Source organism: Opisthocomus hoazin, chromosome 3 (assembly GCF_030867145.1).
Source record: "Opisthocomus hoazin isolate bOpiHoa1 chromosome 3, bOpiHoa1.hap1, whole genome shotgun sequence".
In the NCBI taxonomy this organism is placed as follows: domain Eukaryota; kingdom Metazoa; phylum Chordata; class Aves; order Opisthocomiformes; family Opisthocomidae; genus Opisthocomus; species Opisthocomus hoazin.
The window spans coordinates 15,719,415-15,737,156 of record NC_134416.1 but is presented as its reverse complement, the minus strand read 5'-3'; the positions used below and the strand labels follow the sequence as shown (position 1 = coordinate 15,737,156).

General features: G+C 41.9%; 1 protein-coding gene across 6 annotated transcripts in view; it reads left to right on the top strand.

The window, feature by feature from the left end:
* The first annotated feature begins 1,563 nt into the window (after window positions 1-1,563).
* Window positions 1,564-17,742, top strand: part of COL14A1 (collagen type XIV alpha 1 chain) — a 130,268-nt gene continuing 114,089 nt past the window's right edge. For all 6 annotated transcript variants that reach the window (XR_012763383.1, XM_075415625.1, XM_075415626.1 and 3 more), the window contains exons 1-5: window positions 1,564-1,637; window positions 4,991-5,112; window positions 10,771-10,887; window positions 12,010-12,153; window positions 15,394-15,480. Coding sequence is in view for 5 of the 6 variants with exons in the window: in XM_075415625.1 (XP_075271740.1) it covers window positions 5,025-5,112; window positions 10,771-10,887; window positions 12,010-12,153; window positions 15,394-15,480 (436 nt within the window). In the remaining variant the exon portion in view is untranslated. The remainder of the gene's footprint in view (window positions 1,638-4,990; window positions 5,113-10,770; window positions 10,888-12,009; window positions 12,154-15,393; window positions 15,481-17,742) is intronic.

Genomic DNA, 17,742 nt, shown 5'->3' with positions numbered 1-17,742 from the left:
GAAGGCTGCAGAGAGTTACAGAATCTATTTACTGGTCAGTGGGATCCTCGAGACTTTTTACTGACTCCCAGTACTCTGACTAGACACAGCCACAGGATGGTGCTCGTGGACTTTGCATACTACTTTATAAATCCAGGAAAATAAAAAAAAAAAGAATAAAAAGAAAACGAGAGACAGGGAGAGAAAGAGAGTGAGCCAGACTCTCCCTTTGGCAGGCTGTTCCTTGTCCTGCCTTGAAATACGTGAGCCAGCAAGCAGTCATGGATTAGGCTGATTTATCTCCCTACTGAGTCTTCAAAAGCACCGCAGATAGACCTATCCATCTGCTTCCTTGTCTTCTGGCTATTATTGCTTAGCTAAATGCATAAATTAGGGACTGGAAAGGTACAAAATGTATCGCATTTAGCATAATTGAGCTGAACATCTTCCTGCTTCAGAGGAATTGTTATATTGCAAGCTACTCTCTTCTTGTCCGGTACAAGTGTTGGCCATTGCGCACAGCTGGTGGTGCCGAATGACTGCAGAGGACAGGATCTCCCAGATTCCTAGATGAGGGAGATTCTTATTAGACCTAGGAATGCTTTTTAACCTAGGCTATAGAAAACAACTGGACCACTTTAAAGCACAAACACTTCTGCAGTTTACGTGGAGAGATACCTGTGCGCTGTGAATTTGGAGAAGACTCTGCAGGACTGGGAATCTTACCCAGCAATAGAAGGTCCTGCTTTACACAGCTAGCCACAGCCATCACCCCGAGACTTACTGCCTTCCCTAGAAGGGGCTCCTCCTCGCATTAAGAAAGGGGTGCACATCTCTGCTCACTGACACCTGCTGTGTCTTAACTGCAGTCCTCCAGCGATTTGTCATTTTATACAGATGACCAGGCACGCTGTAATGAGTATTTTCATTCACCTCTTAAATTCTCAGGATTTACAAACTTTCTTAGTAGCCTTAATTGTAAATTCAGGAGGGTATACCATAGGGTAACTCATATTTCTATATGAATATAGATGCTGCAATTCCAGTGTCTACGCATATGGCAAAAACGTGCATACGTAGCACGATGCCTTTCATCAAGGTTTATACCAAGCCAGACAAGTACTGGAACACTTTAATATAAATATTTTCCCGATGAATCATTAATCCACACATGGCAATACCCAGCGCGGGGAGACACTTGCACTCCGAGCCGTACTGCGGGGCAGGCACCTTCTAAACCGTTTCAGGCGAAGCGGACGAGTAACTTTGGGGAGGGGAAAACGAGCCAAAAGGTAGCGAAAGCAGAAGAAAGAGGACAGAGGAAAAACTCGGCACCTGCCCGCTGCCCCCCCCCCCCCCCCCCCCCCCCCCCGCACCTGGCCGCGCCCCGCCGCGGAGCTGGGCCGCGGGGGCGGAGGGCCGGGCCTCAGGCGCCGCTCCTGCCTCTCCCCCTCCCCGGCCCCGCTTCCCACCTTCTGCTCTATAACTGCCCGCCTCCCCGCGCTCCTCTTTCGCCTTATCAGATGCGGCGCGGCCAGGGGAAGAGCGGCCAGAGGGGAGGGAAGCGGGTCTCCCGCCGACGTCTCGACACCCGCAGCCCCGCGTGGAAGCGAGCGGCCGCACCGCCACCGGCCGCTCCCCCGCCGGTGCCCGCTCAGGTCGGTGCCCGCTCCGCGTCGTCTCCCTTCAGGGCTGGGGCGAGGCGGGCGGGGGGTCAGGAGCGGGATCGCTTCCCACCCGACGGGCCGCCCATGAGGGGGGGAAAGTGGCAAGCCTGGGGCGGGAAGGAGGAGCCCCTTATAAATTCCTGCAAAAGCCTTAACTTTAAAATAATCGTAGTTAAAAAATAACCTGTCACTCTTCGCAACGGAGGGGTCTGGCTGCTGCCCCCGTTCTCCCCCCCACCCCCCCGCGGGTGCATCGTCCCGCCCGCCCGCGGCGCGTCGAGGCGGATCGCCTCGTCCCGGCTCCTCACGCCCGGCGGGTGTTGGTGTAGCGGGCGGCTGCCCGGACGGGCGAGCCCGCCCCCGCCGCGGCGGGGTTCCCGGCGGGCAGTCCCCGGCTCTCGCAGGGCACTTCCCTCGCCTCAGCCCGGCAGCGAACTCCCAGCTGTCCCTTTCTTAACCTGGGGGGAGCCCGCTTTCCAGCGGGGGGCCCGCGGGGGCCGGTGGCGGGGAGCGCCCCGGAGAGGAGTCGGGGAGGGGGGGGGTGTCTGGCGCGGCGCCGTGTTTGCGAGCCGCGGCTCCTCGGGCCGGGCTGGAGCCGCGTTGCGGGGGCTCGGGAGAGAACCGCCGGGCTCCCGCGCAGGCGAGCAGCGCCGACCCGCCTGCCCCGGGGACGGGGACAGGGCGGTGCGGGCCAGGAGGGGTACGGCGCCTTCCTCCCGGGGCGGGTTGTCCCCTCGGGAGAAGGTGCCCCGTCACCAGGCAGAAGCCCGGAGCCCTCCCGGGAGAGGAGCTGCGGGCAGCCGGGGGAGCGGGGCTCGCCTCACGGGCCCGGCTCTCGGCTTGGGAGGGGTGGGGTTTGGTCTCTGCTGCGGGGGCGATTCTGTCAGGTAACTGCTTTACCAAATAGTTACTACAAGGTGAAATATATAAAAAGCAGGAGGAATTCGGACATTTATTTTTATTCCCGGCAGGCGGGTGGTTGCCTTTCCTAGCGAAGTGAGCCTTGAAGTGCGGATCCTTGCAGAGGTGACCTCGTGCCTAGTTTGTCCAGCACCAGTTGTGCATATCCCGATACATCTGACTTCTCTGCGCTGTGGCTTTCCTCTAGAAGCAGCCGTAGGGAGCGTTTCTACGCAGGGTTACCTGTCAGTTAGTATTTGTAGCCCTTATGTGAGAGGAGGGTTCATATCGAATCTCGCAGATGGGGACTTGAGCTACCACTGCGAGTGAGTATTTTAACATCTGGGTTATTGCATGGAAGGAAATCCACGCATCGTCAGTGGTGACTGCAATGAAGAACGAGTTGTATGCTGTTCTTTGAGGAGCCTACATTTGCTTGCTCCAGGTTGAGTCCTGGAGCAAGGGGAGAAGCCTCAATACCCAATGTGAGACACACAAGGGATGTGTTTCAGACTCTTTAAGACTTAACTGTCTTAGTTTTTCCTATTGCCTGTCACTAGGCAACTGTCTGCTGACTGTGCTGGCTACTCTGGATCCAGTCCTTGGGTGTCTGACTCTGTGTTCATGCCGTAGGAAACCTGGCCACTTTGCTCCAGTTTCTGAATTCCATCTGGAGGACATGTTCGAAGGCAGATTTTGGTGCATGCTTTTGTTATTGGGTCTAGCTATCTGCCTCTGTCTTGAGAGGTTTATACTGTAAGAGGTGGATTCAAAATACATGTTGAAGTACTGTGATATTTGTTGATAATTTGGCTAAAACTTGGGCAACCTCCTGTGGGGATGAAATTCACAATGATTAAGCCCCTTATATGTTTCTAGGTGGCATATGAAGCATTCATGACTGGGATTTGCAACAGTAGACCTATTGCAAAGTCTAAATACTTGAAGAGAGAAGGAGATGTGGGTCTTACCCTCCTAGCTGTTTAACAATGGTTGAGGTACTTCAGTCTGCCTTTTATGTTAGATAGTGGTTGAACCACTTGCTTTGTGCCTTCCTCAGAAGACAAAGAAAACATGGAGAGCAAATTGAATGATGGTATCTTGGGAATATTAGAGAAAATGACACAGGAGGTAAATAGGAGCCACCTGCAAAACATAAATACATAAACCAAAATTTACCAAAGTAAACCTTCAAATGCTGACTCTTTGCTGACAGCAGGAAATCTACTATTAATCATCTTAATTCAGTTCTCCTGTAAAATACTAACAGGAGAGGGCAGCAAAAATTCTTCTTCCTATCCCAGAAAATTGACTAAAACCAGGGCAGTAAAGTTGAGTGATAGATAAATGCTTATAAGCATGATGCTGTGAACGTGTTGATGTGTCTTGAAGGGTGCTTCTGTATATGTTGAGTAACTGTACTGGAAAACGCTAAAGGCCAAGTTCGGGTAATTAATTTTGTGCTGTTCTTAACCTGGCTTCTCTGGGCAGATATGTTACCGCTTCTGGAACTTGTTCTTTGGCACCAGAATTGCTTCCTGTAACCCAACTAGTTCACCCAGGACTACCTTGAGTGCTCATATAGTGCTGCACTCCAAAGTGTTGATGTTCATAACGGACTAAGTTAAGAGTAAATATTTTTGACCGTAGCATTACCTACATATAGAATTAGTGCTTACTCAGCTGATATGCTCCATGCCTTCTGAGCTGTCTGCTTTAGTTGCTGTAAGTGCCAGGTAGTACAATGGAGAGCACAGAACACGTTGAAAAAGATACAAAAAGGAAAAATAGAGTAGGCTGTAGAGGACAGTGAGAAGAGGGCTTGTGTTCCTCATAACAAAGTTCTGCCTTTTTGACAACTGGTGTGCAAAATTGTTTGGTTGAACTGATCAATGATTATTTCACTGGGGTTACTGAGCACGTGTGTTCTGTTTTATGGTAGGATTACAGGACAGTTCTCATCTCACTTTTTTATTACAGAATCTTGAAATACATAATTTAATATCCCCTTCTGGATGCTTTTTTATAAAGTAGATGACAGTTTTAGTCCTATTTTGCTATTGAGAGCTGCAGAGTTCTCTACCACAGGTATCTTGATAATGTGCTTGAAACACTGGATTGTGTAGAGACACCCATTTTGCCTTTGTTATGTATAGCATACTCTACTTCCAATGCTCATGTACGCTTAGCAAAGAATATCGGTTTTCCCTTTGCATGGGCTGAGTTTTCAGAACTGCGGAGTAGCCCAGATGGGGTTCCTTGTCCCTTTCAGTTAAAATATGCATTGGTTATAAAGCTACTGTCAGGATTAAATCTTCGCTCCACTGATGTCTATGGCAAATTCCTATTATTTTAGTGGAACCCAAATTTTGCCCACACTTTTCATTAAAGTGGATGCCTTATCTTTGCATGTTTAGTAAGTCTTTTTTTCTGTGTGTTTTCAGATCTGCTGATACTGCGTGTATTGAGGGGAGGAAGATGCTTGGTCGGTATGAGATACAGAGCTGTTACCTCTTGGCTTTTCTAGCTGTCACAGCTTTCTTCATCAGTGATGCCCAGGGTCAAGGTAAGTCATAAACAAGATGGAGCTTTTCACTCTGTGCAGAAATAAACTTTCTTACTCCAAATGCAGGTGTTACTTCTCTCTTAGTACAGTGTGGATCCAGTACTACTGAAATGAAACAGGGGTTTTGCTGCTTGATCTCTGGGGAAGGGGGGAGCAGAAGTATGTGTTCATGCGTGCTCTTTGAAACTAGTATCTTCAATAGCATAAATCTTTTTGCAAATTCAGCTGTCTCAAAATGAGTTATACGGAACATTTTTTTTTACTCTTATTTGCATGAAAGTACTGATCAGAAATTGCTGTAACTGTTTCCTACCTAATCAAGTAAGTTTGAAGGACCAACTATGATGTTAGGCTTGTATGGAATATATATATATATTTTTTTTTTGTTGTTGGAACAGTAGCTGTTGTAACACATCATTTGGTATTGCACAGGACTGTTAAATGTCACAGACTACTCTGCAGCTTTTTTTAATCTGCTTTGTGGGTATTAAAAGATACTGCTGAGATTGTTAGGCTTAAATACTGGTTAGGTCATATTGATAGTAGTTTGTCTTCTGGAGAAAATTTATCCTATTGCTTGGGGAAGAAGGGAAGAAGCATGCTGATGAGTTTTTATGATTTCTGAAGAAAGACATTTCTCTCAACTTTATGAAATCCCTTTGATATGAGACTGCATAGACATAACTGGGTGTAGAAGTTGATTCTGGGGCTCTTCTAAACAGTCTTCTATAATGCATTATTCATGAGCACATTCAGAGACTAGTGGCAACTTGAGGCTTTCCAAGTAAAAATGCAAGTAGCAGTGCTGTCCAGTCTGCGTGGCACTCGAGTGCTGGGGAAGCGTACCATCTTGGATGTCTGGGAGTCTGCGAGCGTTTTACAAGCCTCTCTCAGAACCTGTGGACGCATGCGAGCAGTAATATTTAATGTGGGCGATGTGAGGTGAATGAAGAAATACATGTTCCCAATGTTCAACACATCAATTCTGGTCAGAAATGAGGTCCAGAATGTTTGTGACTTAATGAGCCAATAAAGCAAAGCATATGGTTAGTCCTCTCTCTGTGTATTTCAGTCCAAATACATATGGTTAAGATTTGTGAGACAGGATTGGGGATTGAGATCTGTTTTCAGAAAGTTTGCAAAATTCTTTGAGCTTGGAAAACCATACTCTTTCCCCCCACACTTTTTTTTGTTAAACTTTGATTTAATCACTTATACGTAAGGGAGAAAACTATCATTCTATTAATACAATGAAATGGAGGTCAGAGAGAGTTTTTTCCACAATCAACACAGCAGCAGAAGCTAGAGTTGGTGTACTTGATGAATAAAGAACAGTACTTCCCTTGTTCTAATACTCTTTCAGCAAACATCAGCTGCTGAATGCTGTCAGCAGTGTGATACTAAGCTACGTGGACTATTGCCTTGGCCCAAAATGACTGTTATGTTATTGAATGAGGTGATATGAAGTCTCTATTCCATGTTTGCAGAATAAAAGTATCTCTTGCTACACTTAAAGTAATAAGATGTTTCTCAAATCCTTTGTTTTCTCAAAGTTGCCACCCCTTGCAGTAAACTCTTCGTGCAGCTGGCTAATGGTTTACAATTTAATACAGCACTGACAGTATGTTTGTCTGTTTTAAGAAATTGTACGTTCTGCCAAGGTGTAGGAAGAGCTGGTATTAATTCCAGCTTGTGTTTCCTTCCTTTGGCAAAGATGCTCAGGTAAAGGTGTGTAATGTGACTTCTTGGAAAGGAGAATGTTTGGGAGACTGAAGTCAACATGCCTGAAGCTACAACTTACGCCTTAAACCAAGGAGTTATCTGCGCTGAGCTATGTGGTTTTATCTCATTTATTGCCTGAACGCCTTATAAACCACATAGTGCTCTTCAGTTTTTACTCAACAACAATTATTCTTTTGTCACTGCTGTTTCTTCCTCATTCAGCATCATGCCACTTAAACAACAGTAACAAAAAAAAAAATCCATCTTTTTTCTACTTATCTTCTTGTATAGTACACAAATCATGCTGGGCAAGAAAAAAACTTTAGAATTTTCAGTTTATTCATAAAGTAACTTGCTTTAAGTATTTTCCTTCTGTATTTAAAGATTGAAACTTTTCTTTCTGTAGCAATAATTTCCATGTGTTACTAATGTAACTGCAGTGAATATTAACTTGTTGAATTCTTATGACAAAAGTAAATTGTAAGACACAAGGTTTAGTTAGTGTCCAGTTCTGGACTATTGGATGTCTTAAAGCTGCACATATGCAATTTATGGTGTTTTTGCTTTCCTTTAAGATACTGAATAGCTCGAAACACTCTTTCCCTAGTTGTCCGCGAGAGTCATGTATTTGGAGTGCTAACTTGTCTGGTGGCATAAACCAAAGCCTTGAACTTGTCTGTAGTTTTCTTTTGGGTGACTGCTCTAATGTTGCTGACGGCCATTCACTTTTGCATTCCTGTAAAACCACTTAACAAGCTCTAGCTACTGATTTTTATCAGTTAACTGACTCAGCTTGGATTAATTTTTTTCCCCTCTCTGCAAGTGAGATTTTGTTCCACAGACAATAAAGGTCCAAAGAAATAAAGATATCCTCTTCAGGTTGGTGAATGTGTAGTGATTCCCATCAATATTTTGTTGTCTGTTCAAGTGTTAGATTTTTAACTTAGCTATATGTACTTTTCTATGCCAGAACGTTAGTCTTTGCACAACTAAGACACATTTGAGTATCTGTCTGGTGAATAATTCTTTTCTTCCTTATGGTTGATTGCTGTGTGGGAATGTCCATTCCCCTGCACTGCCACCTTTGATACAAAAAGCACCCAGTGAAAATTGACTAGTTATGTAAAGACTATTCTGGCACAACTTTTCTAGTCTTTCACATTGTAACTCTAGTAAACAGAAAAACTTTTGGTGATTGTGTCCTTCTTTGCCTGTAAGATCTGTGATTGTTTTTTAGAGGGTCCCAAAATTTATCTGGTTTGGTGATGGCTAATAGCAATTAGGCCAGAACTATGCTTCTTTGTTAGAAGATGCTTTCATAAACTGTTAAGGTCAAAGTAGGATGGAATGGAATGGAATGATAGGGGAAAGAAGAAGATGGCAGAGCAAACTAACTCTGAAATTCGAAGACATGATTTTTTTTATCATCCTTGATGTTACTTTGTTGCACTCTGCCTCTTAATCCCCACACAAATTTAACATTCAATCCTGGTAAAATGTGCAGCGTTTTTACATTTGCCTACTGTAATTGTTGAAAAGCTTATTCGCTATTCCTTAGACAAAATAAATATAAAAGGAATTGCACATTTTTCAAACTTATAGGTATGATTTGTCACTCCTAGTTCGTTCAGCTCTAATACATTGTGATTATGTGTAGTTCAAAGACAGAATGAATCTTGAGAATGAATTAGAAGCTGTAATCCATAACTATAGTCTGCTTGGCTTTCAAAACTTTTGCCATACTCTCTGTCATTTTATTACAATTACAGCATGCTGAATATTCTTGCAGAAACTTGCCCAGCAAAACATTTTGCAGTATGAGGGCCAAATTTTCAAAGAACTGGTTTTGTATTTACAGTGATTCCTGCACACACTCTTGCTTGCAGCCTCTCTTTCTCTAAAGTTCAGGGAGGTGACAGGCAGCCTGAAGATGAGATCTGACAGGATTGTGCCCAGCAACTGGGGAAATGCACTGTTTGGGTGTAAGCCCAGTGCTGCAGATCAGATTAGTTCTGCATGTGGGGAACTGGTGTGCTCCCTGCCATTTCTGTCCTCTTGCCTCTCTTCTTGAGCTTGTTCTCTGAAGTCTTTGAGAATGTGGAGGTGTTACTAAGCTGTTCTTGGGTGCTCATGTGATCTCTTTTCTGTGTTCTGGTGTTAAAGCCCTCAAGGCATAGAACCTGCCTTTTGTCTGTCAAAACTGTCCCTCATAGATTGAGAGGCTGGATGGATGGGATCTCTTGTATTAAACCTCCAGATTTTTACTTCTAAGACCCAAAATGTTTTTAATGGCAGATGACATGAAAAAAAACACCACCCCAAATCTTAAAAAGCTGCAGTCTGCCTCTTTGCTTCTGCTTTCTTCCCCCAAGCTGTTGGAAAAATAAGCACGTAGGAAAGAGTAATCGGTTTGGGAGAGGTCTTTGGCTGCTGCTAGTGCCAGAGCTGCATTGACTGTAGCAGGTCAAATGGAGAGGCCAGAGACTGTTGGCTAGCACATCCTGCCTGTTGACTCAGATGTTCCATGTGTTAGGATCCTTAAATCTCAGGAATATTGTGAGAACTGTTGGCTTATTTTATCTAGTGGACCAACAAACTGTGGGCATGAGCCTAGTCAATTAAGAGCTATCTTGGGCCCTGGGAAAAAGAAATTGCTACTTGCCCCCTTAGATAATTTCCCTTATTTCTTAGACTTACTAACAGAAACCTTAATGGTGGTAGTGGCAGAGACATCAAGGGTTTGGAAAATGAAGGAGAAAGTTTAGAGTGCTGTGGAGGTAGTGGGAAGAGGAGAGGTAAGGTTGATGGAGGAGTTTAAGCTTTTCTTGCCCGTACCATTGTTCAGCCTCTGGGTAGCTTCCCTGGCTGCCTTTCCCTCTAGATCAGTTAATTCTGTGAGCCAAACCCTATTCAAATATATGAAGATTTCCCCTTATTGACAGTCTGGGATACCACCAGCTGCACACCTAGCAGCTCTGCCACAATTGTTTGCTGTGGAGGAGGGGTGTGGCTCCCTGAAGCGGAGCAGAAATGCTATCCAGAGTGTTGTCCAACATGTGTGGAGCTTGCCTGAGCATTGGGATGCAAAGATGTGAAAAGCTGGTGTATATGCATAGATGCAAAGTTGCTGGCGTTGCAGTAACAGGGTAGGGTGGGTTTTCCATTTGTTCCTCTGTGAATTGCTTCACTGAAACATCACCTCTTTCTCAATCATTTCATGCTTTTATTCATTTCCCCTGCTGCTTCTATTTGAAACCTAGGTGATGGCACAATATAAATGGAAGACAGATTTGCTTACCATCCAGACTGCCCCTGTCTATGTCTTGACTAGCCTGTGCATGCCTGCTAGTCTTGATGAGACTGAAGCAGTGCTTGCAGCCGGGCAAGTCAGTGTGCTGCTTAGGCCAAGTTTGGAAATTGGGCAGCTGATGTTCCCTCTGCTTTGTGCATGCCTGTCTTTCGTTTTGGTTACTGTATCTTCACAAGACTTTGAAAATTTGGCCCTGAGTGACCTTAAATGTGGGGAAACGCTCAGGGGAATGTGAGGTAAAGGAGGCTAGGTAGTGCACATTGTCCATGTAAGCAAGGAGAGCAATTTTAATTCCCATATATTAACAAAGAGCATTTTTATTACCAGCTTTGCCTGCTAGAGTCTTAACATCTAACACTGTTTGTCTTTCTGTCTTCTGCTGTTAGGTTGCTAGTTTGTTTTTGTAAAGAGATAAATAAAAGGTATGTCTGAGGGAAGTAGTGCACCTGGGGATGTAATTTTACAAACTAATAAACTGATGTGTGTGACATTTTGAATAACTTACATCCTTTATTATTAAAATTTTGTGTTGTCTTCCTATATGTGTGTGTTTTTGTTTGTTTGTTTAAAATTGGTGCTTGCTTTTTATTTGAATTTAAAATGTTGTTTTCTTTCCCCACTTGCAGTGTCCCCACCAACAAGACTAAGATATAATGTAGTCAGTCCTGACAGTGTACAGATCTCTTGGAAAGCCCCCAAAGGGCAGTTCACTGGATATAAACTTCTTGTCACTCCAAGTTCAGGTAAAACAAAAGTCTGCATGTTCTCTTTTAAGGTGAAAGGACTGTTATTCTAAGGCTGAACAACTTTTCAGAGGCTAGTGTCATCCTTCAGGACTAAGGAACTGTGAGCAAGCTCACAGATAATGGAGTGTTGACTGGTCAACACAAGACAGAAATTGGTCTCACCAGAGGGTGGTCATAGGCATAGAATATGAGGTTGAATGTTTAAGATCGTAGAAGTGGATGGATGCTAGTTATGCTTCATATGTAGTCTTTGGGAATTGTTGCTGATCATCTCTCTTTAACTTTCTGCCAGTGGGGTGTAACAAAGTCTAAAAAGTGTTCAGGGGGAAGCATAGGAGCCCTATTTCAGTAAAAGCTTTGAGGTGGATCTCTCTGGATGTTCTCCCATAGTGAGCTCCCCAGAAAAGACCAAAAAGATTTTAGACCAAACTTTCAAAAAAACTAAAAACAAACCCACAAATCCCCAACCAAAACCTGTTAAAGTTTTGAATGAAAGCTTGAAATGTAAAGATAGGCAACAAAGTGGCTATGTCAGGCTACCTGTGCAGAGGTGTCACTTCTATACATATTTAAATTTAGATATAGATACACTTTTAACATACAGCTAAATATGTAATTGTATACAATCTTATATATATGTATACATAGAAATGCTTAATATTTGTATTTATACATGAGAATTTCCTTGCCCAAAGGAAGTGGACAAAGAGGGTATTCAGAGATGACATGGGTATGATGGGAACAGAACTGACAGCCAGTCACAGAGCAGTGTGAAAGCCTGTGGCTATGATGTTACCAAACTTGACAGCTTTTTATCAAATGTTTTGGGTTTTTTTTAAGTTTTGCTGGAGACAGTGGCTATTCCATGAGGTCCAGACAAAAGCCTTGACTGATTGATATTAGAGTGTTTCTGTCTAAGGAAACTGGTCTGTGTCTTTGGTCAGGCTGTCTGACTTTTTGCTTTTCTGGGATACCCTCTGACATGGCTGTATGGATACTCCCAAGTGTTCCCACTTTTGGGTCATTGTAGAGCTTGGGGTAGTTTTAAGTCATTACATTTAACGTGCTATAAGAAAATCAAACACGGTTATGTATTTGTGGGTTTTTTGTCTTTTACAGGTGGAAAAACCAATCAATTAATTCTTCAAAACACTGCAACCAAAGCAATTGTTCAAGGTCTTATTCCAGATCAAAACTATGCCCTTCAGATCATTGCGTTCAGTGAAGACAAGGAGAGTAAGCCAGCACAAGGCCAGTTCAAAAGTATGTGTCGTCTTACGCCTGATGTGCAGAATTTATCAGATATTTAATGTAACTTGTGAAATTGTAACAAAGTCTGAGACAAAGGAGGACAATGATAAAACAATTTCTTCTGTGGTGGAAGGCTAATCAGAGGTACAGATTTTAACTGGTACATGTACAGCTGGAGGCATGAATTGATCCAGTTGCTCTTGCACAGGAGATTCTTGCTTTGGGCTGTCCTTGTTTCCGCTGAATCTATTTATTCCTAATTCCATTATGAAATTAGTCAGTATCTCATGGAAAAGAATCTTCAGTGAGTGGAAACAAAAATAAGGAAGTGCAATATTCTGATACTTAAAATTTCCTTCCCTTCATCCAACTTTTTAGTAAAACATTCTTATAACTGTGCTAATAGGCAACTAGTTGCTAGTTAAACGATACTGTAAAAGGCTGAATTCTTACTGTTCTTCAGCTGCCAGATATGTTTACAAATTATGCTTAGGCCTTTAATATGAACTAGATTTACTCTTAATGTCTATATCAGTGATATATGTTTTAGCTGATTTGTCTTGATCTGCATCTTAAACACTTCTGTTAAACATGATCAGTGGAGATTTAGTCAAAGACAAAAATGTGACAGTCTGGGAGTGCAGTTGAAAGCCTATTGAACTCCTTTGACACTGAATATTTCGCATGGTCATTGCTGAACCACCTTTCTCTTAGAATTACCACAAGATAAAACATGCTGACTGCTTGATGTGGTTTGTGTCAGAGTCTTTCTGGCTCTTCATCACTCCAACTGTGTGTTTACTACTTTAAGTTCTACGCTGGTTAGGAAACCCACAAAACCACAGACTATTTTAGCATTAAAGAGCATTCCACAGAAAGCTACACTGACTTCTATAACATTAGGCATGGCTGTTTTTTGAACTACCTCAGTTCTTCAGGAAAAGTAGAGCTGGCAGCTTGATAGAAGAATATGGGGATTATGTTCTATTCAGTATACTCTTTCTTTGCTGCAGGTGAAAACATATAGTACTTAATGAGGCTGGAGTTTGATTTGGCAATATGATGCCTTGCATGAGTGAAACCAGATGCAGCATGTATACAAATCCTTCTTTGTTTGCTATCCTGTATTCTATGTTTTTTTTACTCTTCTCTGACAAGTGGTCACTAATTCTTGAGATGAAAAAAGGTCAAACTCATACAAAGCTTTGAGAATATCCTCTGGTTTAGTGCATTGGAAGTATGTTTTTAATGCTGCTGAGTTGTAACTAATGTAGAAAGAATTCTCAAGCCTACAATAAAATTTTATTGTTAAAAGAGTATTCCTTTTTATATAGCTGGGTATACTTTCTTATTCTAGTAAGTTAGTAGCTTGTAAGTTATTGTACATAGTATGTAATTAACAAAGGTCACTGGGGAATTTTTTCCTTTGAAAATGCAGCTGTAAAAACATGCACTAGTTAAGTTTTTTTGCCTCTGGAAATATGTGAGTGAAACTGATGTAGTCTTCTCTGTTTTTCCTGGTTATAATTTTAACAGTTAGAAATGGGTTTCCCAAATTCAGAAAACTGTTGGGATGTGACCAGCTTGTCTTCTATGAGGCTTTTGTACTGTTTCTCTGGAGACTTGCGGCTCAACAGCACTAGCACTAGAGGAGGCCATGAAGCAGCACCTTAGCTTGTTCTCAGACTTTTCTCAAAGGAGTACTCTTAGAAAGCTGAGAAATAGTATCCTTTATGACTAGTATTATTCTGGTAATTACACCTCTTATTTTAGTTTCAGGCTTGTTTACGTAAGGATTAAACCCAGACTTCTGTGTAAGAGCTGGTATCATCACGGCTTTTTCTGTAAGCCAGCTAATAACCAAGATCTACCTTGGTAAAAGCTGACTCTTTGGCAAGCTTGTGGACATGAATTTACTTCTGAATCAGTTTCACAACCGTTTGCTAAAGGTAGAGGTGATGTGCAGGTGCACATGCTGTGTTAGTAAGGAAAGGAGTCAAAACTTCTGGTTTTTTTTCACCAGTTTTCCTACCTCTGTACCTGGAGTGTGAGGGCTGTAGGTTCTGCACAGGGTTATCATACTGAGGAGGTCACGCTAAGATGTTTGATAGTGGCGTGTTGTATTCTGAAGATCTTAGGATGGTCTTGCCATTATATTTTGGGTTGGAACTTAGAGCACTCTTGGCTGTTTCTGAAATTCTATCTACTATTGTGTAAATCGGTGAAATACATTTGACTTCGGTTCCACTTCTCTAAAACAGAATACTTGTATTGTCTATTTTATATCATATATTTCAACAGGTAGAAAACCTTCTTTCCCCATCTCACAGTGTGTTTTTAGTGACGTAGCGTAGACACACTGATCCTGGCTAAGACTCAGTGCCTACTTGGATGAATGTTGGTCATAATTCAGCTCTACTTAGGCTGAAGATTTTAATTGGAGTGGAATTTTATTTTCTATGAAAGATATTCTCTGTTTCATTGTTTTAAGCTGTTCCTGGCCATTGTAGACAGCTGGGACATTGACACCAATTAGCATTCTAAGGAAGTTCTGAAAGGATTGTTTTCTTCCCCTTAATATGTGACTTGACTTTAGTAATGAATTTGCCTGAATCTTTCATACTATGAGTAGAGTGATACTGGCTACTAATGTAATATTAGGAATTGCTAATCAAGCTGGGTTCTTCTTGGCTGTTATGAGATTTGGGACATTATAACAGAGGTATTCCACCCACTTGTGGGACAGGAAACTGTTGAAGTCTGAGCTGTGGAGCAACTTTGCTCTCATGGGAGTATTTGGTGCCCTGAACGTAGACTTGGGCATAGGATCTAAGCTGATTCTTTAAAGAGGATAATGTAACAGCTGGCTTATGTGCTTTCATGTTGAATGACTTGGAGTGGAACTTGCAGCGCTGGACTTTCCCCAGCTAGCATTGCCAATTTCTGGACTATATTTCCACTGCTGGATCTTGTCAGTGTGGGCTTAGGTGCTGATCTCACTGTGTTTGGACTCTCCTGTGTGAGGAGAGTCACTTTTGAGAACTTTAATGATGATAGGATGGGGAAAGATTAATGAAAAGAATAAATCCAAAGGGAGGGAGGGAGGGAAAACCTAGTAACAGTCACTTGTTACCTAAGCATATTGCAAGATGTTGCACGCAACTTCTTTATCTGGAAGAATAAAATTGCATGCTTCTGACTGCACTGTTTCTAGTTTGTTTGATTATTTCCCCCCCCCCCTTTACTTTTCAGTTAAAGATATAGAAAGAAGAAAAGAAACAAGTAAATCCAAGGTGAAGGATCCAGAAAAAACAAATACGAGTAAACCAGCTCCAGAAGGTCAGATCATAACACATATGAATTGTTTGATGTTCTGAAAATAATAATCTTTTTTATTTTACTTGGCCGTTGTATAGGTTTTCTTTAAGTACTTTAAATCTAATTCCCAGGGGTAAGTTAAACAGAAGGGGAAAAATCAGGATTTTCAGGAATATTGGAGAGTTGCTACAACAGAGGTATTGCTTTTAATTCTGTGTTCTGCTTTACCACTTTATACAGCAAGCACTAAATACCACCATGACTAGCATAAAAGCAGTCTTTAAACCTGCATTAAAAAAATCATATTGCCTGTAACTTCCCACTGGGTGTGGTTTGAGTCATGAAAGAATCGTGCGTGTGTGTATACATAATAAGAATTTCATATCATCTTGGCTGCAAGACAGACTTACAGTATTAATTCCCCACCTAAGGTCAAATTGGTATTATTGTATAATTAGGCACATAACTTGATAACTCTGTCCTTATGTAGGTGATATGTATGAAAACATTTGAAATATTTTCGAGGAGGGGAAAGTTCATTTTGTCTGGTTGCAAGGAGCCAATCTTCTGGTGAGGTGTGATAATGCTAGTCATGGGAAGCTCATCTAGTATGGACAGTAAAAGCTATTTCAAGCTTAATATATAACTCTATTTCCTGTTATTCTAAAATTCAAAAAGCATCTTTTTCATGAAGTAACCCCAATTGTAATTATTTCCTTCCATGGTTATTTATGAAGTGTGGAACAACCACAGATGAGCATAGCTTTCTAGGACATTAAATAGTCTCTATGTGAATAAATTGGACAATTTCAAGGATCCCATTTCTCCTGTCCCTTTTAGCTCTGTCTCCTACTAATGTAAGTATCAAAGACGTTACCCAAAGCTCGTTGAAACCCGTGCAAATTCTTCTCGCTTCAGTGGGTTTTTCCTCTTACCATACATACTTGTGTCATGTTGTATTTATTAACACCGTACAAGTTTTTTTCTGTACAGCAGTTCTCAAGCCAGAGCACACTTGAATTTGTCAAGTTGGGTGCATTGGGAAAAGTGTTAGCTAATATTTACAACACTTAAAAAAGCAAGTTATACCTGACAGTGCATGATGGTGTAGCAGGTAGGTGAGCTTTCTTTCATGTCTAGAGGAAGACTGAGTTGGAAGAAATGAGAGAACTAAAGAAGGAAATTGTAATTTGTGTTCTTAATGAAGGACAAGAGATAAAAGTTGAAGGAGGGAAAGCTGGGTCTGTAATAGGAACATGCTGATTAAATGCAGGCAGAGGAAAGTGTCTGCCAGACTGTGGGAGAGGATTTATGCTTTTTCATGGAGTAGGGGCAAAAATGCAGTTGGCAAGAGGAGATGGGATCTGCAGTCTCTCCCTTTTTGTGATTCTTGTTTACTTGTGAAGTCTTTAGCTCAATTGCTTTCCTCCTCCCCACAGAAATTTTTACTCATCTAAACTTTTTCAGTTGTACTGGGGCAGTTTGTACCAGAGCAAAATACACTTCCATCCAGCACTTGTGAAAAGCTATTGCCTTACACTTACTGTAGCAGGTTTTACTAGAAAACTGGGGTATATTTTTGAAAGAAATGCAAAACTTACAAAATTATGAATCAACAAAACTAACCAAAAAGAAAAAATGTTATGCTAATTTTTGTGAATTTGATTATTTTATTTAGCCCTATTCCCAACTGAGCTATATTTTAATGTGAAGTAATAGACTTTTTTCCTGTTGTCTAGCTATTGCGTATTTCTTCCCTTTGCATAGTATAATGATTATTCAAAGGATGGAGATTCCAACTGAATGACTTCAGTGGGAGTAGGGTGCGAGTCCAAGCAAAAAAGTTGTGCAGAAATAACAGCATCAGCAAAAAATGTGCAGTTAGGATAGAAGCAAATTCAGGACTGATACACAAAGAGTAATGGTGTCAAAACTTACCTAGTTTAATATATAAAGACCGTTCCCCCTCAAATTGAAATTGGATCAAAAAAAAAAAGGAAGAATCTGTGAAAGAAATGGATTAAAGAAATAAGAGCAAAATTTTATGGCAAAACCATGAAGACTAACTTGATCCTCTGCAGATGTTTGACAGGAAATTATTTGAGTATGACCAAATGAATTCAGGCCAGCAGTTAATTGGTTTCATAACAATTTTAGTATATGGCTAAATTTGATAGATTTAATAGCAACCCTGATACATACTCTAGTGAGGCCTCATCTGGAGTACGGTGTCCAGTTCTGGGCTCGCCAGCTCAAGAAAAATGAGGAGCTACTGGAGAGAGT